Genomic DNA, 26475 nt, shown 5'->3' with positions numbered 1-26475 from the left:
TTAGATAACAGCAACCTTCAACACATCTCTTTAAATTCAGTTAGTTAGTTGAACATGATTCGATCAATCAATCTGTTGGAGCCTGCCTATGAATGATTAGCTATGCAGGCGCTTTGCTAAAATGAAGCAGGAATCTAGTATCCAAACACCTGTCCCAGGGAACCTAAAACTGCACAAAAGAGACCTAAGCTAACTGGCGTAGACCAGGTAATGGACCATTCCCGGTTGGATATCCTCGGTTCATAGTTGTGGGCGATACTTGCTCATCCCTCGAATCCTGGCACCATAGAAGTAGAAAATGAATGGAATCGGAACCATTCCAACAGTGAGAAACGCCAGCAAGCTCGACGCCCAATCAACACCTAATCTGTGATACATCTGCGCCGCAAACAGCGGAAAACCCCCGGCAAGCAAGCTTCGGCAGGAGGTGTTGGCAGCCAACGCGGAGTTCGCAAACATCCTATAAACATCTATAATGTAATTGAGTCCCTGCATGAAAATGACCAGGATTCCTGCCCCCATAGGTATTCCAGCGGCAACTTGTGCAACCCATGACGTGTGCGGATGAGATGTCCATCCAAACCAAAAGAGGCCGATGGGGAGGAGTATTGAAGCGATCATCATAGGGACCAGGCGCTCTTCCGGGACGACTGTTCCCCGTGTCTTCAAGTTGCGAGCGAATGACGTTTTCGTGATGTAAATAATCAAGCACGCACCACAGAAGACGCCGATCAAGATGCATATGAAAGGAAGGGCGGCGACGCCTTGGTTCCTCCAACCCCGGATTTCTCCGAATGATATGGGGTATGCCTCGAAGAATAGATAGAGAATGGCGTAAATAAATGACAGATAGACTGTAATGCAAGCGAGGATGGGCTCAAGAAATAGCATCTGAAGCGGTCTGAAGACATACTTGGACACAAATTCTTGGACTGAAGGATGTGCTTTGTTGAGCGGGGAGTGATCCGTCCCGCTCCCAGATGATTTGCGAAGGGCAGCAGCTCTCCTTTGGAGGAGAATAGGGTGGTAGGTCTCAGGGACAATAAGGAAACAAATCGATCCAAAAAAGGCGGACGCGATGAGTGTAATCCACGCCGTCCAGCGCCAGCCGAGATGTGATTGTGTGATAAAGCCACCTCTGCATGTGCTCACATTGGCGATGTCAGCCTCCCTAATACGTTGACCAAGGTAGAAATGACTTACAAGATTGGACCAAGAACGGGGCCCCCAAACGTGGCTGAGGAGAATATTGCAATCGCAACTCCTCGATCAACCGGACCCCAATAGTCGGCCATCGCACCACCAGAGACTGCAAGAGCGGAACAACCAAAAAAACCCGACAAAAAAGCGGGCGACCAGTATCGTCTGTACGTTATTCGCAACAGCCACCGGAATTTGGAAGATGGCAAAGCACGCATAGCCCAAGAAAATTGGCTGCTTTCTTCCATAGAGCTCGGAGAGTGGGCCTCAGACTAAAGGCCCGACTGCAAAACCCTGGATCCATGGCGATCAGGAATGGTAAACATAAATCTGGACAACTGGGAGCCAAAGTATGGGAACTTACACACATAGGCAGAGTAGTAGCCAGCACCATCACCTCGGTGGGAACCTGGAATTCCCTCGCTGTAACGACGGTGGCTGTGCTGAAAACACTAGTCAAGAAGGTCACCTAAACAGTCATAGTGGATAAGCTCATAGTAATGAGCCACTTCTTGAAGATGGAGAAATTCTGCGGATTTTCGGGATCATCTGGCCCGTCCCACTGAGGCGAGTTCACATTCCCTTGCCTTTCCGGTTCCACAATATTCAACTGGTTGTCTGGTTGTCCCTCAATGTCTGTCTGGTTGAGGCTATCCTCCATCATGGGAGGTCTGAGACTGTTGTGGTTGGGCACTAGCTTTTCAGTGTTGGGAAACGGTTCGTTAGAGGCGCCGTGCGTTGCCTGACTGCAGCCACTGTGTCCATTGCTGGTGGTACATAGATGTGGCTGGTCTTCCACATGGTTGTTATGCATTATAACGACCACAGGCAAGGCCCAATGGCCAAGTCGTAAAAAGTGTCTCTTGATGAAAACCCTCCCTATAGAGAGATTGGGATGATTGATTGCGGGCGAAGGCTATATGCAATGTGCTGGGACGGAAAGAAATCAATCACTTTACTCCGTCAACGACCTTGGAATAAGAAGCATACAACACTGTATCAGGACTTTAGGAGAAGGTTAATGAAAGGATGAGGAGTTCCTGTCGAGAGACTTCTCGGTCAGGACTGTAGCTGTCAATAAAAGGAAACAGGAGATAGGGGTCTAGCAGCCAGGACGAATTGGCCCAATAATACTTCCAGCGCTGTTCTACTATATATCGGCACTTATATGCACCGAAGGTCCGTCAAGTTCGCCGATGCCGAAGTCTTTAGTGCCGAACTTAAATCTCGCAGCTAAAATGAACTTGCTGAACCTGCAGACGACATTTCAACCAAAAGCCCACTCAAACAACATGGTACTGAATGATATGTGGGGAAACTCTGCCCCGAATTGATCCCATTCGACATGGAAACCCTCCTATGTCTACCTGAGTACTTGGGAATTTCAGGTTTCGGACTTAGGCGGACAACGACCGGTCTGGCACAGCTCCGGGCCCGAGCCCCGGAATAAGGGAGCTGGCTTTCCAAGACCTATTTCTATATGAAATTCTCAAATTCTCATGCAAAGTCGCATTTTCTATTTCAAAATTGTTCTGGTACGTTTGAAGCACCACCAACATGCGTTTTGAGCTTGCAGCTATTACGCTCGTCACTATATCCACTCTCCTGGTCTTTCGCAGACTATATGTTGCATTTTGCGGTCCATTGAAAGATATTCCTGGTCCTGTATGGGCGAAGTTAACTAGACTCTGGGAGGTATATGCTCTCCTACCAGGAGACCTGGAAAAGAAGCTTATCTTGCTTCATAGACGACATGGTATGCATTCTAAACTCCAGCCCATCACCGTAATTCTTCGTCCGGCTAACAGTTCAGGCCCAATTGTTCGCATTGGGCCAAATAAGTGCAGCATCGATGATCCTGCGGCGGTGAAGATCATTTACGGACTGGGAAAGCCCTTCGTCAAGGCAAGCTTTTACTCGGCGTTTACCGACGTGGATAAAACAAGTCTTTTCTCTGAGAAGGATCCCAATGTCCATGCGGGAATGAGACGACGGATTGCCAAGTTATACTCCCTGACAAATCTACTGAGCTACGAAGGCTTTGTGGACCAATGTACCGCTACGCTGGAGGATAAGTTTCAGAAGTTCTGCACCGAAGGCCGCCCTGTTGATATGGGTGCGTTTCTGCAATACTACGCCTTCGACCTTATTGGGTCAATTACGGTCAATTTCACCCTCCCCCTTTGCTCTTTAACGAGGTCCACAAGCTGATAGACACTGACAGGCTGGGCATCCCTTTGGCTTGATGGAGAGGGAAGGCGATGATGGCATTATCCATCAGATCCACCGCGCCACCCTCTACGGCAGTTTCGTCGGAATCGTGCCAGATCTGCACTACTGGTACCAGAAGACACTGGAGAAGCTTCGACCGTACGGTGTCCATTCCTCTCGGGCAGAACTACTTGATTTTGTGAACTTCCACATAGGGCAGCGCCGCAAAGGAATAACACCCAACGACAAGAATGATTTTCTTACCAAACTTTTGGCCTTGGAAGAAGAGGGGACCAATACTCACGCTGATACTCAGGTATCATGCAGGAGCAACATTGCTGCAGGCTCAGATACGACAGCAATCACCCTGGGCGCGATCCTGTACTATCTGATCCAGAACCCGGATAAGATGCAGAAATTGCGAGATGAGATAGATCAGAAGTGCGATGCTGGTGAGCTTTCTGATCCGGTTACCTTCAAGCAATCTCAGGATATGCCGTATCTCCAGGCTGTGATTAAAGAAGGACTACGGATTCACCCCGCAATAGCGATAGTTTTGGCACGCCGTGTACCGCAAGGCGGTGCAAAACTGTCTGGGACATTCCTGCCCGAGGGCGTAAGTAGTTAGATCGGCAATATTTTCTGGAAATTATTGGTTAACGCTGTCACAGACCGAAGTCGGGATCAATGCCTGGGTGGCTCATCACAACGAAAGTATTTTTCCAGACCCTGCAACATTCAGGCCCGAGCGTTGGCTTGGCCCGAAAGAGGAAGTCTCCAAGATGGACTCCTACTTTGCTTCGGTACCGTTCATCCACGTTCTATTTTGAATAAGCCTTGACTGACCTTCTGACTACAAAGTTCGGATTCGGGTCGCGCACATGTATTGGAAGGCATATAAGCTTTCTAGAAATCAGCAAACTCGTCCCACAGCTTGTGAAAAACTACGATTTCGAGCTTGATCCTCCGAAGGCGGAATGGACCGTCAAATCCTATATGTTTGCGAAGCAAAAGTTCTACTGCAAGATCAAGCGAAGATGAGCTCGTGGGACCACCGCTAGCTGTAGCATACAGTTCGGGCGTTTTCCCCAAGGGATTTCTAAGCTCGTTGGTCCCATCCATAGAGGGTACACTCGCTCTGGCGAGGAGAGTGTCTATAGAAAGATCGGCGACTGGAAATTACAATGCAATAGAAAAGTTCCTTTAATTTCGCTGGCTCCCGCAAATAATTCTACTCTACTTCTTTTTTCTTTTTTTTTTTTTTTTTTTTTTTTTTTTGTCCACGAGGCGAAGCCATTATTGAATATTATTGCTCCTAACTCAATCATCTGAGGGGGCATCCAAACTCTATACCTCTATTTCAAGTGCCGATAGACGATGGATATCGAGATCTCTTATTCTATCAAGTAACTTACTCCACCTCCCTCGAAAAGCTCCAACACGTGAAGTAGGATTTCTTGCAGTACGCTTTATATTGGCTCTAAAATTACGTCTTCCATCTCATATTGGATACCCATTGAGAGAATAATAAGCATCTTGCATATCCTATGTATGCAACACTCCCATCCTCCACCAGAACCCTGCTCTTTAGAACCGAACCCTAAATCGCACTCATAGTGTTGCCCTACATTTTCTGTCCGCATGGAGGACCGCTTAGCGAACATGTATTTCTGCTCCTCAAGAGATGCAGCAACCGCATATTCGCACAAGTCCAGGGGCCCTGAACAAAAATGATATTTGTGTAATAGTAGCCTTTGTCATTCGTGTTAATTACACACCGACGCAAATCCCATCAATTGCAGCTTTTTGCAAAACGGCCGCACGAAACTCAGTCCCATCCGGAAAATCTTGACACGCCGCTTTGAATTCAGGCAAAGCCAACCCATTTCTTAAATATTCGTTGTTCTCCCAGACGGCGTAGTTGACGATAAAGTTACCGTCTCCGATAGCAGAATGGAGTTGAGTCGAAATATAACCAGGAGCCTTTTTGAGAATCTCAGCAGTGCGGCGCCAAGTCTTCAGGAGTAACTCGTTGTCGGTGCCGGGAGGGACTGAAATGACATTAAGGAGTACAACCGGGCCAACAGGAGGATCGGCCAGAAGCATGGCCTCGAAGGTGGTCGATTTGTCGAGAGGTACATGAGTAGGGATCATTTTCTCTCGTGGAGGTTCGAATAATTTCTTTTTCTCTTCTTTTTATTTTTTTCTTATCTGAAAAGATCCTTCTATCTCTAGAGGTCGAGGGATGGCCCGATGATATTGAGAGACAATTGAAACTTTTGTACTTGGCCACACTCCGCAGACAATATGATGACGGTTTTAAACCACGGTGATCCTCGCGAAACCTGGTGATTCCGTCAGCAACTGCTTCCCCGTTCAAGGCAAATCCATTCGTCTCTGGCCTGATAAGCTAACTCAACTACATGCTGGCTCAGCTTTTTCGGCATCTATCTCCGTGCTTCTAACTATGATGGTCATTTGCTTCGCATGCCGCATGTGGATACAATCGGCAGGGCGGGTTTTGCGGCGATTCCTAAAAGCCGAAGAGATTTGCTGGCGGCCCAAGGGTGATTTCGAGACGACTGTTCGCGATGCACGGACTTGAGTTCCTATCAGTTTGCTACCCCTATTAGATGTGTTCCGCCGAATATGCCTGTTATTCCGGGTAAAGATCCTTCTCTTGCATGTACGATCCCTGTTTATTCCACCTTACCACCCAAGAATCGGTCGTCGGACTGTCGGCTGTCCGGATGCCTTTGCTTAGGGCCGTAGAGATTGCAACTAAGACTGCACGCGTGGACTTTGGTCCTAGTCTTTAGACCACACCTTGCGCAACACTACCCTTTTATCAAAGGACGGATACAAATTAATTCCCCCAGTCAGTTACTTGATATGGCATTGACTGTCCGCGAAGTGACGAAAGGATCCCCGGTATCATATTCGGTGCGTTGATCACATCAACGAAAATTCAATCGAACCATTTCAATGCGGGCCTGTTCATATGATAGTTGTAAAATAATAGGATTGATTCTATTCCCTACAAAACTTCCGGTTTCACAGGTTGGGTACGATTGAACCAGTCTAGACAGTAATGGGTCCATGCATAGACTATAGACAGGGGTGACATCTGGTAAATACCTGTAAACAGCTATACCCCATACCAGCGTTATATGAAACTAGATCATTCAGGCAAGACGTGGCATGTTTCGGCATTACTGCTGTACTAGTACGCTGTCTGCTGAATCCCACCAATCAATAGGCCTAGTCTCCTTAACAATACCTGTTTATCATTTTGAATGGCCTTGTCAATGAAAGATGTCGAGGTGGCCACTCGCTGACATCATACTGAATACTGCTTCGGATAGTAAGTATTGAGAGATGTAAGATTACTACCAGGTAGACTAAGAGGGAATTTTCCTAGTAACTGGCATAGCATGGTAGAATGTTGTTAGAGCAGGTTACAAAAGTGATAGGTTTTATGACAGACTAAGTCGACACTCCAAGAATCTGTACGTTCCTGGGTAGCGTTCGGATGAAGGAATACTGAGGCATACTAGAATGAGAGAATCAGGCCATTGATACTTGGTTTCTATGTTTTCTCTTTAACAAGGTATCAACCGACACATGTTATGCACACTTAGCATATGCCGCAACTTCTATCATTTCGACTTTGTGCTGTAGCTACATTGCTTATACTACCCGATTACGCAAGAAATAATCTATTGGGCTGTCCTCACAGGTAGCTGCTGTCAGAGACTATACTCTGCATTTCCCATGCTCCTGCATGAATCACAATGCCACAAAGAAATAAAAAGCAGACTAGAGATATGACCAAGGGTCGATCAAGAGCTTAGAGCCAGAGGTGCCTGCTAACAATCTATCCAAGCATCCCTGGACTACTGCTAATCCCCCGGGTACCTTTTCACTCGGTGGCGGAGTGATTAGAGTGGAGACAGCTAGCGGGAAGAAGTCCTCATAGAACCATCTCCTAATTGAATCATTCCCTGGGTCAAGCAGGAGAGCAGGAAAAGCATCGTTCAATTTTCTGACGTTAGGTGGAAGAACGCATGGAGCCCGGCCTGTCGAGCAAAATGTACCACCTCCCTGGGCTGCGACGACATGGCCGATGAGTTCTGTCACCTCCAGAGTCCCGATAGAGTCAAAAATATAATCATACGGGCCTTCGTTGATAATCTGAGCCGCAAGTTCTTCTGCCACCAGAGTATGGTCAATCAACTGGACAGCGCCCAGCCGCTCTAGAAATGGACGCTTCGGTGCCGAGGTAGTAGAAATCACGGTGTACCCTGCAAGAGCAGCGTATTGGATTGCCAGAATACCGACATTGGAAGATCCACCGTATATGAAGGTTTTCTTCCCTTTGGCGGGACTCGATCCCTCCAGGGCTGGCCTCTCCAAGCCAAGGACAATATTCAAAGCACCAACAACAGTAGCCAGGTTTCCAATCAGAGCAGCAGCATCCTCTAGCCTTGTACCAGGTTTCAGACGCGATGTGACCCTCTCCTGCGCGAGGACCCGCTGCTGGAATGATCTATACTCGTTTCCAGAATCAAGGGGAGCTACAACGGCAACATGGTCCCCGACTTCAAATCCCGAGACTGCGGAGCCAACTTGCTCCACAACTCCAGCGAACGTTAGGCCTGGATTAAGAGGATACGACGCCTTGATGTACGCAAAGGCTTGCATCTTTGCTTCCACAGGATTCAAAGCGATTGATAGGTTTCTGACAAGCAGATCAGAGGGTCCGGGGTATGGCACTGGCACAGGTACAACCTGTACCTGACTTTTTTCACTGGGTATCAAAGCAGCGAGATTGCCTGTCATTATGAAGTTCTAGACGCCTGTCGTCTTCGATGGTAGGGATGAATAACAATAATAATAATAAATAAATAAATAAATAAATATATAAAAAAAAAAAGAGAAAACGAGATATTGCAAATGCTTACGACTAGTTCCCTCGACGAGAGTGAGTGTAGCCACAAAAAAAAGTTAGACTTTCGACAGGCTCTGAATGCATGTACTCCTAGTAAAATATGGAATATGGCAGGTCAATTCGGAGAAGACACAGCTAATCACCGACCTGACCTGAGCAGCAGATGAGCGGACTGATGCTGCTCAAGAATCGGCACTTCGGGCTTTGTCACAGGCCGAGTATAATCAGTCCCAAAATCCTGATTACCCAATTGATGCCGCTTGGCGGGTTTTGCAACATCTACAAAACCCGAGCAAAACCAATGGAGGGTTTACGCAAGGTGTTTGATCTAACTGAGCGGAGCCATAGCCCTCTGCGGAATGGCGCAGGACAGACATGCACGCAAATGCCTGCAGGAAGCCTGCAAGTGAGGGGTTTACTGCTCAGGGTTCCCGTGGTGGCCTCAGTGATGTGCCTAAACTGCCCGATGGCCGACCTCGCACAACTGCCTCGAGTGGCCCCAAGAGCTTGTAGAGCCACACACTTGTTATCCGATCAATGGGAATGCCACGATGGCAAAAAAAAAAAAAAAAAATAGGCAAGTTATCTTCACGGATAAGCTACCTCAGACCGGGCTCCTAGAATTGTGTACGGTTTGGTTAAACCTCGTCACCATCTGTATTTCCTAAATGACCGATAATTGCACAGTATCTACTTAAGCCATTAATCCTGAGTCCGCTTTGCTAACTTCATTATTGTCAAACGCTGAGGACGTTTACATAAACGGTGACGCAGTTGGAGCAACGCGGCTAAGTGCATACCTCGCTATCGCTTTCTACTAGTCCCATATATTAACTACCCATTTAAGCACAAGGCTCACATTCCTGTTATCAGAATACTCATGTCACCAAACTATTCTGGAACACCCAATACCCAGCCAACAGTTAGAAAACCAAGAAAGTCTGGCAGGTAAGACTGAGTGGCTATGACGCTTATCAAATGAAGGTGCCCTCAGACCAGTCACTTCATATCCCTGATCAAGAGGAATTGTATTTCCAACAGCACTTTGCGAGTGCAGCAAACCAGACCACGTCCGTCACCGAGATACGGGCTTTAGTTATTCTAGTATGTGTACTTACAGAGTAACATTTCGTACGCATATATTTAGAGCCTTGTCCAGGGACCCTAGACTTCATAGGCCACTGAACGGCCTTAGAACAGTTTTATAAGCTTCCCCAGAGAAGTTCATCAATTCACAAGCCGATACATACATCTAGTAAGTCTGCACCGACAGTTAACTGTCTTATCAGCCTTCAAAGATGAGGTCCCCCAACCAAAAATCAGAATATTTATCTACAATACCGGGCTCACAAGGACTCCTAAGAGGTCTAAAGAAAGTTTACGTAGGAGGAGATAAATTCACATAGTATCAACTGACCCAGGAAGCAAGATATTATACGGATTACAAAGTAAGTTCTGCGTTGAATAAAGGACGAAAAGAATAATCCGTGCATCCTGAAGCTTGGGGTGTGGAAAAGGTGTCCCTATCCCATAAGTTGAACTCTATGTCGAACTGGAACCAGAATGGAAGATTCGCATTTGCAACGAAGAATCTTCCAAACATCACTACAATATATTTATCGGCCCATTGAGCCACAAGCGTTCTGGCACTCTCAGCACATTCATTCCACCAGCAGCAAGAATCGGGCTTGTGTTCCCCCACGCTCATGAATCCATCGAAGCTGGATTGTTAGAATCTTCTGCGCTCTTCATTCTGGCGATGACTACCTGGCCAAACTGAGAATTGCAAGCTTGGTAACATGGTCTTCAAATTGCGGGCAGGTCTCTTCCATTCTCATGCCCTGAAAGTCGCGGTGAGGACTGATTTGGTAGCCGGCGTTTTCTGCGCCAATAACTAGTACCACAGCTCTAGTAGCTTCGACGCCGAAGCGAGACCTATCATCAACATTGCCACGCCATCTCTCACCTCGACGATTCGCAGTGTCTTGGGTGAACTGATCCAGCAGGTATCCATTGGCTCCGTGGATCTGTACTGCATCGAAACCAGCTTCCATCGCCCTCTGTGCCGCAGCCACAAAAATCCCGATAGCCTCTTGCATATCTCTCTCAGATATGGGGGAATGGGCACCTACCTCCTAAGTCGACTGAATGGGAATGGCACTTGGAGCCAAAGAAAACTTTGGCTGGCTATCCACAATAGTTGAATTCTGCTCGCCTAGATAGGCAGATCTGAGCGACAATAAAGGAGCCACAGTGTCCGTGATTGACTTCCAGCTGGCGACTTGCGCGGCGTTGGTCGGTAAAGGGAGGCGAAATGGTGGTTGAAAGGCCGGGTCAATGTTCAGGCCCTCAGTGGTTATCAGTGTTCTAGGAACTGGTGCATGTTGTTCGTAGTAATCCCTGACTATTCGGAGGCGTCTAAGTGGCGCCACGGCAACCCTGTGTCGGAGCGACATTGTTGCTAACTGTAAAGGTAAAAAGACTTGCGACATCTTCTAGCGCGAGATGAGAACAAAGATCGGCGAAGATGTGTAGTGAAGCTAAAACACTAAGTGCTTGTTTAATAAATCTCTGAGAGAGAAAGGAGCGTGACTATAGTTTCTATTCTTCTTTTACCGGCCCAGAACATTGGGCACTCCCAAGCCCTGATTATTACAGTTAAGTATGGCTTCTAATCTCAGTCTGATAATTTATCGGGAATTACTTCGTCTGTGGAAAAAGGGCCTTTGGAGTATCCGGCTGAAGCCGCTGCCGGTAACATAGTCTTCCAACCTGTTAAAAGTTCTCAAACACGTTTTTGATCTTGCGCGCCTGGGCAGTCATAATCTAACTATTGGACTTCAGGCCACTTCTGAGCAATTCCGGTACAGATATAACGTGTTTCTATACGGCCATCTATTCCTCTTTAGTGGCATCAACAAAGCATCTTAAAATGAAGACCACTGGAGAGCGAATTACAACCTAAAGGCTCGCAGATGGTCACAAGTGAAACACAACAAGAGGAGTGGATACGATACCTGCCCGAAGGCAGGTTATTTCCCAATTGCGGAAGTAGACCTTACCATTTGAGCCATGCAAGGTAATCAATTTGCCCTGGGTGATGCCAGGTGGCTGTTCATGTAAGTTCAAAGTACTGAATTTTGTCAAGAAGTGAAGGGGGGGACGGCTCTCTTCTAATTGTCAACAGATCAGATATGGCAGATGAAACTACAGCCCTAGTACGCTGTCCAGAGGACGTAGAATAGCGTTGTACTCAGCGATTGTACAAAATACAGGATTTGTCCAGTAGCTGGTTAAGAGGGAGACTGATAATTGCATGCTCAGCCAGGGGAATTATGTTTGCCTGTAGCACTAGCTTTGTTGGAAGATTGAGGCATTTTTGATCTGTACGGTTATGATGCTCATTTTAGCTGATGGGATATATTTCATCCAACCCTATTATCCCCTAAGCTATCAGGGAGTGCGGAAAGCTCCTTGTCAGGTTTACTGTCATGAGAAACCTTTTGTCTCTCCCGTTTGTCAGGACAGGGTACTTTTCCTCCAGCAGGAACAAGCATCTGGCACAACTCCCCTGACAGCTAAGTATTTTGAAGGCTAATTGCACACTGACTATTATGAGGGTCTTAGTATCTTCATGACCCGCAGCCTCTACATCAACTTATGGTTTGCTGAAATGCGTCATAAACCGTAGCAGACTCACTGCCTCGCATGCTAGGCTCTACCACGACACGGAAAATCAAAGCTAGTAGAGGACAGTGCATAGTACTTTGAAACCGGGAACTCTAAACAAGAATCATATCTCATCAATCTTCAGGTCTTGGAATTTGTGCCCGTCGGACAACGGTTTATTCACTCATCAGCCGCTACATTCCGCGCCCCATAGTTAGCGGGTGCTACTAGATAGTCGCATGGCGATGCCGGTTCGGCTTCGGTGCTTGTCGGACCACCGATCCCCAGCCCGGTCCGTGAACTAGATATATGTTTACGAAAAGAACGAAGGAAGAGGTGAATAAATAGCCTGCAGGTGCTCTGGTGGGATACATCTTCCAGCGGCAACATTGGGTGCTTCTTACTATTCGACTACTTCTCTGTTTATTGTGCTTTTTCTTTGGAAAAAGAATTTACTCCCTGCTCCAACTCTTCCAAAGTGCCGCAATGGTCTCCCTTCCTCAAAAACAGCCAAAGATTGCCATCATTGGCGCTGGCCCTGGCGGTCTGACCTTGGCCCGTTTGTTGCATTGCGCCAATGTCCCATTCGTGATCTTTGAGAATGACAAGTCGCGAGAGGACCGCAGAGTGTTCGGTGGAATTTTGGACATTCACAAAGGTACTGGACAACGGGTGATCCGAGAGGCAGGATTGTGGGACGAATACGAAAAGAATGTCTCTTACGATGCGGAGGAACTCATCATCACCGATAATTGCAACACGCGGTTGTTTGACGGCGGCTCCCAATCCAAGGGTCGACCAGAAATCGATCGCTCTGCCTTGCGAGATATCCTGCTTGACTCGATCCCGGAACACTGTATCCGCTGGAACCACCACCTAAAGAAAGTGTCTGAGGATGGAACTCTACATTTCACGTCCGGGACTGAGCGTGGCTTTGATTTGATCATTGGAGCAGATGGGACTTGGTCCAAAGTCCGCCCAGTTGTCAGCCAGATTGCCCCCTTCTATTCAGGCGTTACCGGCTTTGAGCTCTGGATCACCGATCCGGTCCACATTGATCCTGATATGGACAGCATGCTGGGTCGGGGCTCTTATTTCTCCTATGGGGACGACGGCAAGTTGATTATGACCCAGCGACAAGGTGACAGGTCTGTCCGGGTGTACCTCCTAATGCGCAAACCAGAAGGGTGGTTCAAGAACTGCGGTATAGATTCCACCGATTCGAAAGCGATCAAAGAGTTGCTCCTTCAGGAATACAAATCTTGGAGTGAGGAGCTCACACGACTTATTTCCAATTGTGATGGTGAAATCATCCTCCGTGAACTTTACATGCTACCCGTTGGTATACGCTGGCCACACAGGAAGGGCTTCACGCTTCTGGGTGATGCAGCGCATGTCATGACCCCTTTTGCCGGTGAGGGTGTCAATACGGCTATGTTTGATGCCTTTGAGCTTGCGCAGGCTATTATCTCATGTCCACATGATCTCGATAAAGCCACGCAGATGTACGAGCGTGGCCTTTTCTCCCGCGCTACTAAGGTCCAACAAATCAGTTGGGAAGAGCATCTGTCCACGTTCGAGGAAGATGCCGGCCGCCGTCTGGCCACACGGATGAGATATTTGATTGATATGCACAACAAAGGGCTCCCTGTAAAGGATGGTCTAGGGGCAGATGTGTCTATATGATCACGGTTCGACCTTGCGCAATGGCCACAACATGCGAAACCTCGTCAGCGATTATTCGAGTGAGCACTGGATCTATGGAGAGTACGGAACGTCAGGGGAAGGAAGCATGTATCACTCAGAAGGCCTTTACACTTTGTACTACTCTAGAAACACTTGTAGCTCTTTTCTGGTTATCAATTTAAGGAATAGATAGATGTTCATATCATACAATGTTATGATTCAGAAAGATTGTAGCCAGGTAGATGCGGTTATGAGCAAGTCAGTAGGATTTTCACAGACTCGCATACAACGAGTGCACCTCAGAATCTGTTAGCACGTCATTCTCAACGCCATGCTTCTTACGTCTGAAACTAGGATAGATGTACTTTAAGCTAGCCAGTCGTTTCTTCTAGGACAACAGCGCTGCAAGTAAAGGACGTTGTATGACATCATCCCTCAACTGGCTTATCTGCTGCTGCCACTTAATAATCTGACATCGGTGTCCTTGTGAGAGTGACCTGGGACCTCAGGTCCTATGTATCCTTTACTCTGAGTATTCCACATTTGCGATCGGTCTGCCAATCTCAATGCAGTGACGTACAGAAGCACGCTTTGTTGTGCGTTTCTTCTTTTGGATTGGAAATTCATGCATGTATTTCTTCAATAAGCCCCCACGGGTAGTTGAAATATTCGTTAATGCCCGTAGGCACTAGGAAACGAGCCATATCAATCATCTGTTGTCGCCATGAAGGCGTTGCAGCCACTTTTTTTCAGTCAGATGGTCAGAGGCACATTGGCCGGATGCACATTGGCCGAATCTTATGCTGATTTTTATCAAATTCCTCGCCCTCAAGTGTAGGCGTATAATGATTCAATCAACAGATTGTACAAGCGCTTCAAATTTACGACATGCTCAAGCCTATGCCTAAAGCTGTCTATGGGGTCCAACGGGCCAATCCAGACAGACTGGCAGCACATTTGGGCTTGTGCATAAGTCTTGAAGCTCTAAATACCAGAGATTGAGGGTGCACAGATGCCAGTTGCATAACACCCTTGCGAACCCAATGCAACGTAACACCGTTTGTCAAGCTATCACGTATTTTGAATGCTCTCCTTGATGAGCTAATAACCCTTGTTTGCCCTTATCAAGATTCAGCTCATTTAGATATACCTGGTGATGAAGAGATACCACGAGCTAGAATTTACGTAGTTCGTGTCAAATATGCCGCACAATATCCAGATGCTGCATATGTTGCTCACTTACAGATGCAATACAGATCAAATAGTACGTAGAAGTTGTTCTGGGCTCTCCGTCGTAACGACCATCCAGTGTAATGAGATTTTTTTTTTTTTTTAGGACGGTTCCATTCCCCTCCTAAACAGATAATTCCAACCAGGTCTCAACCACCTTCTTCAACGCATTCTTCAGCCAGGGCTCATCATATCGAAGCTCCGCATCGAACTCATGCTCCCCGTCCCGGGGGACCAATACCACCATGTCGCTGACCAGCTGCCCTTGAGTGACTTCGCGGGCGCGAGCCACAAATCTCTCTGACTGCTGCACCGGCACCACGCTGTCTTGCCGCCCATGGAGGAGTATAATTCCACCCCTGGGAATCTGGACTCCTGGATTTCCCAGCCGCTCCATTGGATAGATCAGTTCCCGTCGTGGGGATTCCTCCGAGCCCTGCGCATACCACTTGCCGATAACCCCATGCTGGGTTGCTGCGAGCATCAGCGACCAGCGAGTGGGTGTCGCGCCCGACGAAACCTGTCTGCGGGGGAGGGGATGACTGGTCAAGTATTCCGTAATAGAGGATTTCGGTGTATCCACTCCCACGGGCAGGATAGTGCGGGTCTCGGTGAATTCAGGCGCGTTCAGGGCGACGGGGGGGTAGGTGGCTATAGCCGCACGAATACTGTCTCCATGAGAGAGGGCAAGGTTAATGCTCAGGAGCCCACCTGCGGAGTCCCCAGCCAGGATAATGCGTGTTAGATCGAGATCAGTTGGTGTCTGGTGTGCAGCGAGGATCTCGTGGATCACTGGCGTGTGGAGCCATGTCCAGAAATCTTCCACGTCGTCGTAGATATCTAGCCCATTCGCTTCAGGCATGAGTCGGTAGTTGGGACAGACGATCACCGCTCCGTGCAGGAGGGCAAGGTCGGACAGCCATTGTGGCCAGTACTGTGGCTCGAGGGAGTCACCACATACCTGTAAGCTTGTTAGAACCCGTGGAACCCACGTTAGATAGTTATTTGGACAGCGTACAAGCCCACCGCCGTGGAAGCGTATAATTGTCGGTCTTTTACCTGTACACGGGGTATGAGGCACAAGGACGCTGGTTTCGATGGCATGATCACCGATTTTCTTGTAAGTAGCTTGGATTAAGTCGAAGCCGTCGAACTTGGAGTGTAATTGAAAAGCCATGGTAATGTTCCGGATACTGATGACGAGTTTCCTTGTGGATCAGGCAGAACAAAGAGGTAACTAGTTGGTAGTTCCTGTTTTAGGTTTACCGCATATTCCAGAGCTGGCGGCATCCGAGATCCTTTTTATAGTAGGTGTCGGTATAAAATCAGAGACTAGGCGCGGCAAAGCCCGCCAATGGCCATCGGCAGTAATCTTCGGCAAAAGCGCTGTCTCGGAACTTCGGTCATCTATTTAGCTGGATCAATAGCAACGGATACAGCATCCTAAGAGATAAGGTATTTCCGTGGAAGATCCTTAAGGACGAACCGGAAGCGGTAGGTTTCGGGGAAGAACAGCTCGAAGATCAACTGCTCTACCACTTGCTCCGGGGTTATAAGGTGCACTGAACGGTCTCGTTTATACCCAATCAAACTCAGGTCTTCTACATGAGTAGGTTCGGACATTTGTAAAGTTGGTGGGTCAAGCTAGGTTGTTTCTGAGACTATGGTATACCCCGTTCTACAGGTCTACGCCGGGATCGCCGGTATCCCAGTCACCGACAATCCTCAGCGGAATCGGCTCGGTGTTTGCGAGGAGCCGGTGCAGGTCAGGCAGACTCTCTGTGGTTATTAAAAAAATATATAATTACTTTTCTCAGATTTTGGGCAATATGGGAATTGTACCACAGAGCTTTAACGTGGGAAATTCACACTTCTAGACAATCTCAATCATGCGGCGCGTATAGGTCGCGAGATTGCGTCATACCAGTAATGTGCATAATATGTCCGTAAGAGAGAATTCACTCAGCGAGTTAAACATCCTTCAGCACCTTAAAAAGGCTGGTGTATTATTAATCTCGGGGATTTGTTGTCGGCAAATCCATACCTGGGATGGTTGCTGATCAAACTGATGCGGAACCGTAGATACCAAATCTCAAGTGGTACGCACCTTCAGACCACATCAGTACTAGACAGCAGATACCCCCTTTTTGGGTACCAAAAGCCATGTGGATACGGTAGTAGTCAAGTACTCCTTCATTCTAGAGAAGGCAGCTGGTGTAGCCAGCCGTGCCGCTTGTGGGTATCGCATTCGGCTCTCGGTTATGAAATATGCTGCCGCTAACAATCAGAACGCCGAATGCCGAACGGAAGCTTATGTTGTACATAATAACACCAGTCATTGAACGCTAATCAATGCGATACGGAGACTAGGATAATGTCCTGTTGCGACACCGTCGAATCAATCTGCAAGAAGCGTGATGGATTCCCTGGGTGAAAATGAGGGAGCGGGAGAGGTTCATCCAGCCATGACTGACCCTTAAATCCATGGCGAATGCTAGAACGTCGCCCCGAGGCTTCTGTGCCCATTTGTAGTACATACGAAACATCGCGAATCTCACGTCTGTAACATGCTGGTAGATTAGAAGTGGCAGATAACCGGCAGCAAAGCTGCGGATTTCTACCATGTATGACCTCACCTCTTGCGTGGTGGACGAATGCCACATGATTGATTGTATTTTTAGACTGGACTTGAGGGGATCGTCCACTAAGATGAATAAATATCGAAGGTTCTCTATAATAACTAGATTGGCATACCTTGTAAGTAGTCTTTATTTAAAGGACTGGAACCCCTGATCGACTTGGGAAAAGGCCAATCAGAAAGAGCAACAGGAATAGTGCATGATTTGCCCCGCTGTGATCAGATTCAAAGCCTGATATGTTATACAACCTGAGTGATTGAATGTTCGCTCTTCATAGTGACAAGAAGAACATGGAGAATATGTTATCAGCTTAGTCCACGGCTACCCAAAATCACGCTGTCGCACAATGTAACGAATCAGAAAATCCCAGTCGCCAAAAGCATCCTCAATCCCCGTTGTCATAGGCCTTCTCACCCCCAGTTTTACCTTTACTCCTCTTGCTGCTCTACTTGTGCTGCCGCAGTAGTTGTATTATCCCTTACATGGCGCTTGACACCACCCTCCACTCCCAGCCATAGAAGGTCCGGTCGGCTATAGTGTCCACAGACATCTACAAAGGCTTTGGAGTGATATATCTGCTCCAAGTCAAGATCAGCATATATAATACCCTCTTCTGTACTGGGAATCGGCTGCGATAATTGGCGACCGTCAGGCCCGAAGATGGCAGAGCAGCCACCACCGGGGGTGCTCATTAGGGCACCAGTATGTGTTGCCATCCGGTCAATGCCAGATTGGCCTATCACGGTTGTGGTGTGTAGTACAAAAGACTGGCTTTCGATAGCATAGGTCCTCGCAATGGAACTAGTACCTGAAGGGAGATGATTTTTAGCATTCCTTCTGTGTACTTCTTTCACTTGATGTTCATACCCTCGCTAGACATCGAGAACAAGGAACCGTCCTCGCTATGAGGAAACAGAGGCGGCCATGCGGCAACATGAATTTGTTCCCGCTGGGCATAAGTGTGATACTTAAGCAGAGGCTGGATATGCTCCCAGCAAGAAAGAGCACCAACGCGACCGACTGATGTGTCAACTACACTCTGCAGACAGTCTCCGAACGAATCGCCGAAAATGGTCCGCTCCATATGAGTGGGCTTGATTTTCTTGCGGGTGGTGAGGATCTTCCCATCACTTCCGATAATCGCCTGCGAGATATACAGGGAGTTATGCAGGTTCTCAGAAAATCCCAGGACAACGACGATGTTATGCTCCGCTGCGCATTGCTGAATGCTAACCATCTGCGGGGAGTCGATCTTCAGGGAGTTCTGTATATAAGTAGATGACAGACGCATGTCGACCGGCCGTGTCCTTTGTAGACCCATGATCCTTGGTTAGTCCCAATGTCATTGGCGCCATTTGATGTGGTTGTACCCACCAAATCCAGGCAGGATATCCCGGGATCCAACACTCGGGAAATGTCACCAACTGAGCGCCATTTGCAGCTGCTTCCGCAATGAGATGGCATGTCTTTGATACCGTTGCTTCCAAGTCCAGCCAGACAGGCTCTGCCTGCGTGACTGCGACGCGCACCTGAGATGGCATGACGGAGTGGTAGGAACTCGGTATGTGAAACTGGAGGATCTCCGGGATTTGGACGCAGGGAGCTCTCGGGATTTATATACCACCCACAATCCCAGCTCGGCCCATAATACCCCTCACGCCAAGCCAACTTATCGTATGACAGATGTCTTCGTTTATCGCGATGAACCTGATGAAGTAACGTTATCATATCTGCGGATTTCGATGCTTTGACACCCCTGTACAGATATGCTTAGGATCAAAGTTACTTGGCAACCCATGCACAGCATCATGATGTGATTCATTATTCATCCTGTCAGTTGGAATCACTGCCAGTCCACTCTTCGTGGTTTAGTACTGCCATCATAGGAGAATGTCATCCCTCACATTGTGGTGGTACACGAAGTGGCATTCGAACTAGGGCCGATAACGGATATCTGACCGGCCCTCAACGGAATCTATATTGAGCTGATGGGCATTGGCGTAACTGGGTGGGCCTAAACGTATCGACTGACTATAATAATTCAAACCAACAGAAGTAAACAACAGATTCAAGTACCGTACATGAAAAATGCGATATTGTCCATGGTGACAGAAACAAATGAGTTCACTATGTACTGCGAGTGGCTGACTTCAGCCATCCGCTGGATCTGGTCAGCCGGGCCGTGGCTGACGTTAGCCACAACATCTCCCACCAGTTATTTAACTCGATCATGGCTCAACCAATGTCGCAATAAAATATTCCATCTCATACATCCCATACTTTCAGTATAATACTAATTTCAATCATACCCGACAGCCACTGAAAACATGGTTGCCATTTCCGAGATCCGCGGACAACTAGCCAACGTCAAGAACCTGGGTTCAGGCCTGGTTGCCGTGTTCGGTATGTCCACGATTCTACTACCTCAACAAAGCCCTTGATCTATCCCCAACTAACAATATCCAGTCGGCGGAACCAGCGGCATCGGCCTCTCGACCGCGCGAGAATTCACTCGTTATGCAACAGCTCCCCACATCTACCTGATCGGACGTAACGAAGCCCAAGCATCAGAGATCATCTCCGAACTGCGCACCGTCAACCAATCCGCAACAATCGACTTCATCAAGAGTGATGTCTCTCTCCTGAAGAACGTCGACAGCACATGTCGCGAAATCGCTCAACGGGAGTCCAAAGTAAACCTCCTCTTCCTGAGTGCTGGGATCATGACCACGCAAGGAAGGACTGGTTAGTACCCACCCACAGCAGTTATCTTCAGTCCGACTAAGCCATGGCAGAAACAACCGAAGGTCTCGACCGCAAACTCAGTATCCACTACTACGCCCGAATGCGCTTCGCCGAGAACCTCCTCCCACTCCTCAACCAAGCCGCCTCATCAAGCAGCAGCAGTCTAGCCCGCGTAGTCTCCGTGCTTAGTCCAGGCAACGAGGGCACACTCATAGAAGATGACCTCGACCTGCGACATAACTACAGTCTGTCTAATGCAGCGAATCATGCAACCACCATGACATCGCTTTACATGGCTCAACTGGCCGCTGCGCATCCGCAGGTCAGCTGGGTATATAGTCGGCCCGGGGGCGTGAATACGAATCTCTTGCGGGAGTTTAATCCGCTTGTCAGGGGACTTTTTAACGCCATTTTTGCGGTGATGCCGTCGTGTTCGTCGATTGGGCTGCTTTCTGTTAAGGAGTCGGGGGAGAGGCATGCTTATGCGGCTACGAGTCCGTTGTTTGCCCCGGGAGAGAAAGCTGATGATGCGAAGGGAAGTGGTTTCTATCGGGTGGATTTTGATAGCTCGATTGTCAAGGCGAAGGCGGAGTTGGTGGAGAGGTATTTGAGTAGCGGCGTGGGGAAGAAGGTGTGGGAGCATACGAAGGATATTTTTGAGAAAGCTACTGGGAAGTAGCCACACGGAAGATGTACGATATGAGGGTATATAATAACTAATTGAAGGGTTAATATGGTTTTGTTATATAGTACTTGATTCAATGAAGGCATCCTTGTCTCCGACCCAATGCCTCCCATTCTATCAATATATCTATCCATCTAACCATAAAGCCATATCTATCATCTCTCATAATCATCTACTCCATCATCAATTAAGTATCCTCCTTCGCCCTAACAAAACACCTCTCCACCTCCTCCAACGACCTCCCCTTCGTCTCAGGCATCCAAAACCCACAAACCACCACGGTCAGCGCCGTACACCCACCAAACAAGAAATACGCCGCACAACTACTCCTCGCCAACAACACCGGCGTAATCAACGCCACAAAGAAATTCGACACCCAATTACTGCCATGCGCCAAACACGTCGCACTGGCTCTGGTCCGCTGGGGCTGGATCTCCGCCGCGTAGACCTTACAACTGACCCCCCACGAGACACTATAGATCGCAGCGAAGAGATAAATCGCCACGATGACGACCCAGCGACCCGCGCCGGAGGAATGGTGCACGGCGTCGGCGGCGTATAGGGACCCGATCACGAACATGGTGATGGTGAGGCCGAGACCGCCGAGGATGACGTTGGCGCGTCGGCCCCAGGAGTCGGCGTAGATCAGGGCCGGGATGGTCACGACGAAGATCACTAGGCCGGAGATGCCGGAGGCGAGGAAACTCGCTTGCGAGGAGGTCATGCCGGCTTGTTCGAAGAGCATGGGGGCGTACTATTATCTTAGTTAGGAGATAGATAGGGTGTAGGGTAGGGGAAGGGGAAACGTACGTATAACACTCCGTCAATGCCAGCTAACTGCTGCATACCCATGAGGAACAAGCCCAGGAGGGTCCGATTACGCACATCCGGCTTGAATGCATCGAAGAGCGTCGCTTCCTCCATTCCCTTAGGCTTAGTCCGATGAGATACCCGACTATGTCGCGATACCACTTGATCGAGGGTATTCGGCGCGAGGATACTCCCCGTCGGGGCCAGCGGATGCGTCATGGCCTCTTCATGGACGTCGACTTCCTCTTCCTCTTCGAGCAGTTCTTCGCGATCGGCCTCGCTCACTTCCAGGTACTGCCACGTGCGAGTGGCGTCGTCGAAGCGATTATGTAGCGTGAGCCACCGGGGGGAATCGACTAGCCAGAAGAACGCGGCGAGACTGAAGATGATGGAAATGCAGGCCAGGATAGTGAATGGTGTTCGCCATGCCATGGAGGAGTGTATGTTCTCGCAGCCGTAGCAGGTGAAGAAGCCGACGACGAGGCCCATTGTGATGAGGAGTTGGGGGCCTGTGGTTAGTGGGCCGCGTTGCTTTGGGGGTGAGATTTCGCAGATGTATCTGTTAGCTTATTAGCTATCCATCTTGATATGTAGGAGAGGAGATGGGGTAGGGGCATACACGACAAGAGTCCCCAGGTATAAACCCTCTCCGAGACCCTCGACGACCCGACCAACGATGAACATGGCCAGATGAACTGCGCCAGCTTCAATGGCACATCCGATGCCGAAGATAAGGGCACCGATGGTGATGCTCTTAGGTCGTCCGATCCAGTCGGCTAGCTTCCCCCCGAAGAAGGATGAAAAGGCGGCGGGGATCAAGATGGAGGACACGATGAGACCATGGACGACGGATGAGAAGGATCCGAATTTCTGCTTGAATTGATCCATTACGACCACGGAGCCGATGATGCCAGTGTCCATTCTGCATTACATTGATGGTTAGCACTATTGCTTTGTACACTTTTTGAGCTGCAAAGGTGCATTTGCGACCAGCTCAGGATATACGCACCCGAAAAGAAAGCCCCCCATGGAGCATAGAATACTGGCCCAGACATAGCGAGATAACCCTGGTATCAGCGCCATCTTTATCTGTGTTGTTGAGGGATGATATCTTATTATCTTAAAGATGTGATTCCGCTAGAAGACCATATTTCAGAGACATTTCATATTTATATCTTCGTGGGCCCTAAAATCCTTGGGCGCCATGATCTACAATAGCCATCAGCACGATAAACCGCGATAGGCGAGAATCGGTCGCTCGGAAAGATTCCTCTCGGGAAGATTTCCTCATGGTTAAATGGACTAGAGCCCACCCGGGGGAATTGGATCCACTTTCATCGGGTATTCTCTATCGACACTGCAATTTTATGGGGGCGGGAAGATGAGAGTGGAGTGATGAATCAGTAGGTCTAGACTCGCCTCGGGAAAATTCCTTCGATGTGGGTGGGAGTATAAACTTGGCGATAATCACGCTATTTAGCTGCATATACGGAGTATGCGTTCAGCTATTGGATGAAGATACGTTATGATTGCAATTATATGCAGAGAATTTCATAATAAGGCGGCTGTGCAGATGATACATCGTAAATTCATAGAGAAATACTATAGGAACGGTTGTGATTATCTCGCACACCGCAATCCCCCATCCGCCCATTGTCTCTGCAAATCCTTCACCCGATACTCTGTCGCCCATCCGGTATCGCTCTCCACGCGTCGCAGTAAATCAACCACCAACCGCCGCTCCTCATTCCCCTCGAAACATTGTCCTGCCACGAACAACGGCTGCACAGTATGCGACAGGATCGCATCAGGCAACCCGGCCAAACTGATCCCACAAATTTCGCGCGCATGGTGAATCACCAACCCCGCGATCTGTCGATAATGCCGCAGTCGCGCCGTCACGGTAGACCGAATGGCCGTGGATTCCTGCGGCATATTGCTCAAAAGTAGGATACGGCCCATGTGGTAGGTCTGGATGGTGACGGCACACATGGGGATGGTGAAGATGATGGCGTCGATTGTGTCTACATCTGTGGCCTGCTCTGTAGATGTGGGGACAGGGTTGTGGTGCGTCGGTTCGAGATTGGATAGAAAGAGTCGGGTACGGCCACACGGAGTAAATGAATCAGGCAAGGTGTCGTACCAGGCACTGAGCTCAAATTCGAGTCGCTTCCATCGTTCCAGGAGATCCTCTTGTGTCGTACCGAAACATGGACGCTGGCCTGGCGGGCTTTCGTAGTCCCCTGGGTAGATCCCATCGCCGCTCGTGATGAAGTTGATGATCTTTCCCATGATCCAGATCAGGGCGTTGCTGAGCGTGTCTTCATCGAGCCAGGTACAATGTGGTCGGGCTGGGGCATGGAGGCTTGGAGAGGGGGAAATGGGAGTGTTGACGGTGGAGGAGGAGATGGATGGGGGTACAAAATGACCGTGGGAGGAAATGTTAAGACCAAAATTGCGCCAGATGACGAGGTCGAAGAGGTCGAGGCGAGTTTGCGTCTCGTTGATGACTGTCCTGGTAAGTATCCGGGCTGACGCAGGGATGTAGAAGGAAGAATACGAAGATGATTGACCTACAAGCTGAGAGAACGTCTTGGCGTACGAGACTCCAAAATACCGAGCGGGAGATATGTAGCAGAGAGTTTGGGAGAGAGGATGTCAAGCTCATTTCATCGGATGTTCCGCAATACAGGAACGGTAGAGCACTGAGATGGGCGCGCCATTCGGTGCTGGGAGCATCGATTAATTCAAACTGGCAAAGAATGGCAACCACGGCGAACATCTCCTCGCGCCGATGGTTCGGAATGTCCAGTCTGATCGCCTCTTTCAGGTAACGGATCGCCTCGTCGTAGAGGCGTACTGATTCGTATTTCAAGTCGATTCCTCCGATAGCCCACTGAAGGGCGCTGCTCCGAAGATGGGGTAGTTGCAAGATCCGATGAGAATCTCCCTGGCACATCCGGTGCAGATGTTTGGCAGCAAGGGCACACGCAGCAGCCCTCAACATGGGCCGGGTAGCCACCATGACAGGCACTTTGATGGAGTAATAGGCATTGGTGTCAAAGCAGTCTAACCTATCCTCACTGTCAGTTCATCCGTATACAAGTCGTATGGATAGAGATACCATTGGCTAGGACCCTCTTTGAAGTGTCGGACCAAAAGTGCTGTCAAGACCCCATTGTCTGCAGGGGGTGCAGGACTATGAGTAGAACTCGGGATCACACCCGGTTCAGTAACAGTGGTTACTGGTGTACTGGCGATTGAACGATGCTTTTCCAGGAGTATTGGCTCCTCATCGTCAGCGAAAGGGTCTTTGACCTGGACAAAGATGACTGCGGCAATCTCAGCAATTGTTCCATTCACCCTGATTGCACATGTGTCTAAGATATGCAAATAATAAGACAAACAAGAGTCTAGCTTACGGTCGGAAGGCACTTTGACCCAAGTCTGTATCTCATCCGGACAGGCATATCCTCGTTCAGTGGCGGCAAGATCGCTGGCACTGTAGGAACGGAATATGCTATCGGAGAAGACACAATCACGAGAAGACTTGGCACATGGGCCGCAAACCGGCCTCTCTTCGTTGCATTTCACTTTACGTTGTCTACATGTCACACTAGAGAGAGAGATGAAAGGTCATGATGGGTTCAAAGTAGAATGTATTGGGGAAGGAAGAAGGACAGGGGCATTGGTGGTGACCTTACCAACCAAAGTGAGAGCGCATATCTGCCCGAAGGCAAGCATCAACAGGGCAAGAGAATGGAAGATGGAGTGGAGTTGTTGGTGCAGACAGGATGGAGATATCACAGCCAACGTGGCGTGGCGGGGCGACGGAGGAAAATGTAGCGAGATCCGCCGGAGAAAAATTTTTGGGTGGTTCGGAAAGTGGCAATGTTAGCGAGACTGGCGCCGTAAGCCATCAGATAGCCATGATTTCTGCAACCTGATCAACGAATCAGGACCATCAATCATTGTCACGTTGTACCCTCGATAAGCATAGCTCATGGGGAACATTTGTCCAAATAGCCTGAAGTCTTCTCTGATGATTTAATGCGCAGTATACCCTCCATCCACAAACAGTCCCCCACGCAGGGCATTATTGCCAGAACCTTCAACAGTTCGTTGAGCTTCTGAGGGCCCCTGTATTGTTTCTTGCGATGCATATCGTTTGATAAGGCACTAATCCGCATTACCCAGAGAATAAGTGAGTGCATATATCTCTTATTCGACATCCATCAATCAGTTCATGTGGCGAAAGTATGTATTGATGATTGGGACGTAGACTTATAACCTTGAAGTATGGCGTTACAATGAAAGCGATATCCGGCATTATCTACGGTAATATGTTTGGTAAGCAGCTTAGAGCGCCATTTCAGAGACAGTAGTAGTATGCTGTTAAACCCCGATAGATGGTGGCTTTCTGCTCTTGATACAGCAGGGATTGAGAAAGCAAATGGTCGACCCACAGTGCCGTTGCTCATACACCGTTGAATGGCGAGTATGGCAGTAAGGAGAACCTATTATCTCTCCATATACATCCCATCCGAGGTGACATGAAGCGGTAGCGAATTACTAGCCTCGAAAGCTATCTCTACGTTGGTCAAACAGGTGTAGATATCATCACCATTCTGTAGAGCAATTGATGATTC

The 26475-nt window shown here is 48.6% G+C and overlaps 11 protein-coding genes across 11 annotated transcripts; 3 read left to right on the top strand and 8 right to left on the bottom strand.

Annotated features, from left to right (window-relative positions):
- Positions 1 to 146: 146 nt before the first annotated feature.
- On the bottom strand, positions 147 to 1300 carry ASPBRDRAFT_210135 (uncharacterized protein). Its single transcript, XM_067621888.1, has 2 exons — positions 1204 to 1300; positions 147 to 1138 (listed from the first exon to the last, which is right to left on the bottom strand). Exons 1-2 carry the CDS (start codon positions 1293 to 1295, stop codon positions 241 to 243), a joined length of 990 nt encoding a protein of 329 aa, XP_067475483.1. The 5' UTR covers positions 1296 to 1300; the 3' UTR covers positions 147 to 240.
- Positions 1301 to 1642: 342 nt separating this feature from the next.
- Positions 1643 to 1991, bottom strand: ASPBRDRAFT_47180 (uncharacterized protein). Its single transcript, XM_067625804.1, has one exon. It carries the CDS (start codon positions 1859 to 1861, stop codon positions 1670 to 1672), a length of 192 nt encoding a protein of 63 aa, XP_067475482.1. The 5' UTR covers positions 1862 to 1991; the 3' UTR covers positions 1643 to 1669.
- Positions 1992 to 2482: 491 nt separating this feature from the next.
- On the top strand, positions 2483 to 4612 carry ASPBRDRAFT_47178 (cytochrome P450). Its single transcript, XM_067625803.1, has 5 exons — positions 2483 to 2956; positions 3014 to 3363; positions 3425 to 4027; positions 4083 to 4214; positions 4273 to 4612. The coding sequence occupies exons 1-5, from the start codon at positions 2758 to 2760 to the stop codon at positions 4450 to 4452; spliced, it is 1464 nt and encodes a 487-aa protein (XP_067475481.1). The 5' UTR covers positions 2483 to 2757; the 3' UTR covers positions 4453 to 4612.
- A 360-nt stretch (positions 4613 to 4972) lies between these two features.
- Positions 4973 to 5613, bottom strand: ASPBRDRAFT_47177 (antibiotic biosynthesis monooxygenase family protein). The gene has a single exon (XM_067625802.1). It carries the CDS (start codon positions 5563 to 5565, stop codon positions 5182 to 5184), a length of 384 nt encoding a protein of 127 aa, XP_067475480.1. The 5' UTR covers positions 5566 to 5613; the 3' UTR covers positions 4973 to 5181.
- Positions 5614 to 7193: 1580 nt separating this feature from the next.
- Positions 7194 to 8396, bottom strand: ASPBRDRAFT_47176 (zinc-binding alcohol dehydrogenase family protein). The gene has a single exon (XM_067625801.1). It carries the CDS (start codon positions 8251 to 8253, stop codon positions 7231 to 7233), a length of 1023 nt encoding a protein of 340 aa, XP_067475479.1. The 5' UTR covers positions 8254 to 8396; the 3' UTR covers positions 7194 to 7230.
- A 1407-nt stretch (positions 8397 to 9803) lies between these two features.
- On the bottom strand, positions 9804 to 10854 carry ASPBRDRAFT_659792 (uncharacterized protein; the record flags this gene model as incomplete). Its single annotated transcript, XM_067628621.1, has 3 exons — positions 9804 to 10011; positions 10130 to 10490; positions 10524 to 10854. 3 exons carry the CDS (start codon positions 10852 to 10854, stop codon positions 9804 to 9806), a joined length of 900 nt encoding a protein of 299 aa, XP_067475478.1.
- A 1663-nt stretch (positions 10855 to 12517) lies between these two features.
- Positions 12518 to 13717, top strand: ASPBRDRAFT_210131 (FAD-dependent oxidoreductase; the record flags this gene model as incomplete). The annotated part of the gene is made up of 1 exon (XM_067621887.1): positions 12518 to 13717. One exon carries the CDS (start codon positions 12518 to 12520, stop codon positions 13715 to 13717), a length of 1200 nt encoding a protein of 399 aa, XP_067475477.1.
- A 1280-nt stretch (positions 13718 to 14997) lies between these two features.
- ASPBRDRAFT_185119 (alpha/beta hydrolase) lies at positions 14998 to 16124 on the bottom strand (the record flags this gene model as incomplete). The annotated part of the gene is made up of 2 exons (XM_067620037.1): positions 14998 to 15908; positions 15966 to 16124. The coding sequence occupies 2 exons, from the start codon at positions 16122 to 16124 to the stop codon at positions 15072 to 15074; spliced, it is 996 nt and encodes a 331-aa protein (XP_067475476.1). The 3' UTR covers positions 14998 to 15071.
- Positions 16125 to 17639: 1515 nt separating this feature from the next.
- Positions 17640 to 19210, bottom strand: ASPBRDRAFT_47175 (carbon-nitrogen hydrolase family protein). Its single transcript, XM_067625800.1, has 3 exons — positions 18961 to 19210; positions 18454 to 18893; positions 17640 to 18394 (listed from the first exon to the last, which is right to left on the bottom strand). Exons 1-3 carry the CDS (start codon positions 19125 to 19127, stop codon positions 18015 to 18017), a joined length of 987 nt encoding a protein of 328 aa, XP_067475475.1. The 5' UTR covers positions 19128 to 19210; the 3' UTR covers positions 17640 to 18014.
- A 628-nt stretch (positions 19211 to 19838) lies between these two features.
- On the top strand, positions 19839 to 21127 carry ASPBRDRAFT_47174 (uncharacterized protein). The gene is made up of 3 exons (XM_067625799.1): positions 19839 to 19989; positions 20053 to 20331; positions 20382 to 21127. The coding sequence occupies exons 1-3, from the start codon at positions 19914 to 19916 to the stop codon at positions 21008 to 21010; spliced, it is 984 nt and encodes a 327-aa protein (XP_067475474.1). The 5' UTR covers positions 19839 to 19913; the 3' UTR covers positions 21011 to 21127.
- A 76-nt stretch (positions 21128 to 21203) lies between these two features.
- On the bottom strand, positions 21204 to 24851 carry ASPBRDRAFT_58260 (uncharacterized protein; the record flags this gene model as incomplete). The annotated part of the gene is made up of 5 exons (XM_067627872.1): positions 21204 to 21770; positions 21827 to 22385; positions 22446 to 22748; positions 23460 to 24336; positions 24404 to 24851. 5 exons carry the CDS (start codon positions 24849 to 24851, stop codon positions 21204 to 21206), a joined length of 2754 nt encoding a protein of 917 aa, XP_067475473.1.
- Between the last annotated feature and the right edge of the window lie 1624 nt (positions 24852 to 26475).

The sequence above is a fragment of the Aspergillus brasiliensis genome (genome assembly GCF_001889945.1).
Source record: "Aspergillus brasiliensis CBS 101740 unplaced genomic scaffold ASPBRscaffold_13, whole genome shotgun sequence".
NCBI classification, from domain to species: domain Eukaryota; kingdom Fungi; phylum Ascomycota; class Eurotiomycetes; order Eurotiales; family Aspergillaceae; genus Aspergillus; species Aspergillus brasiliensis.
The sequence above is the reverse complement of the archived record's forward strand: the minus strand, read 5'-3'. Positions and strand labels throughout refer to the sequence as shown.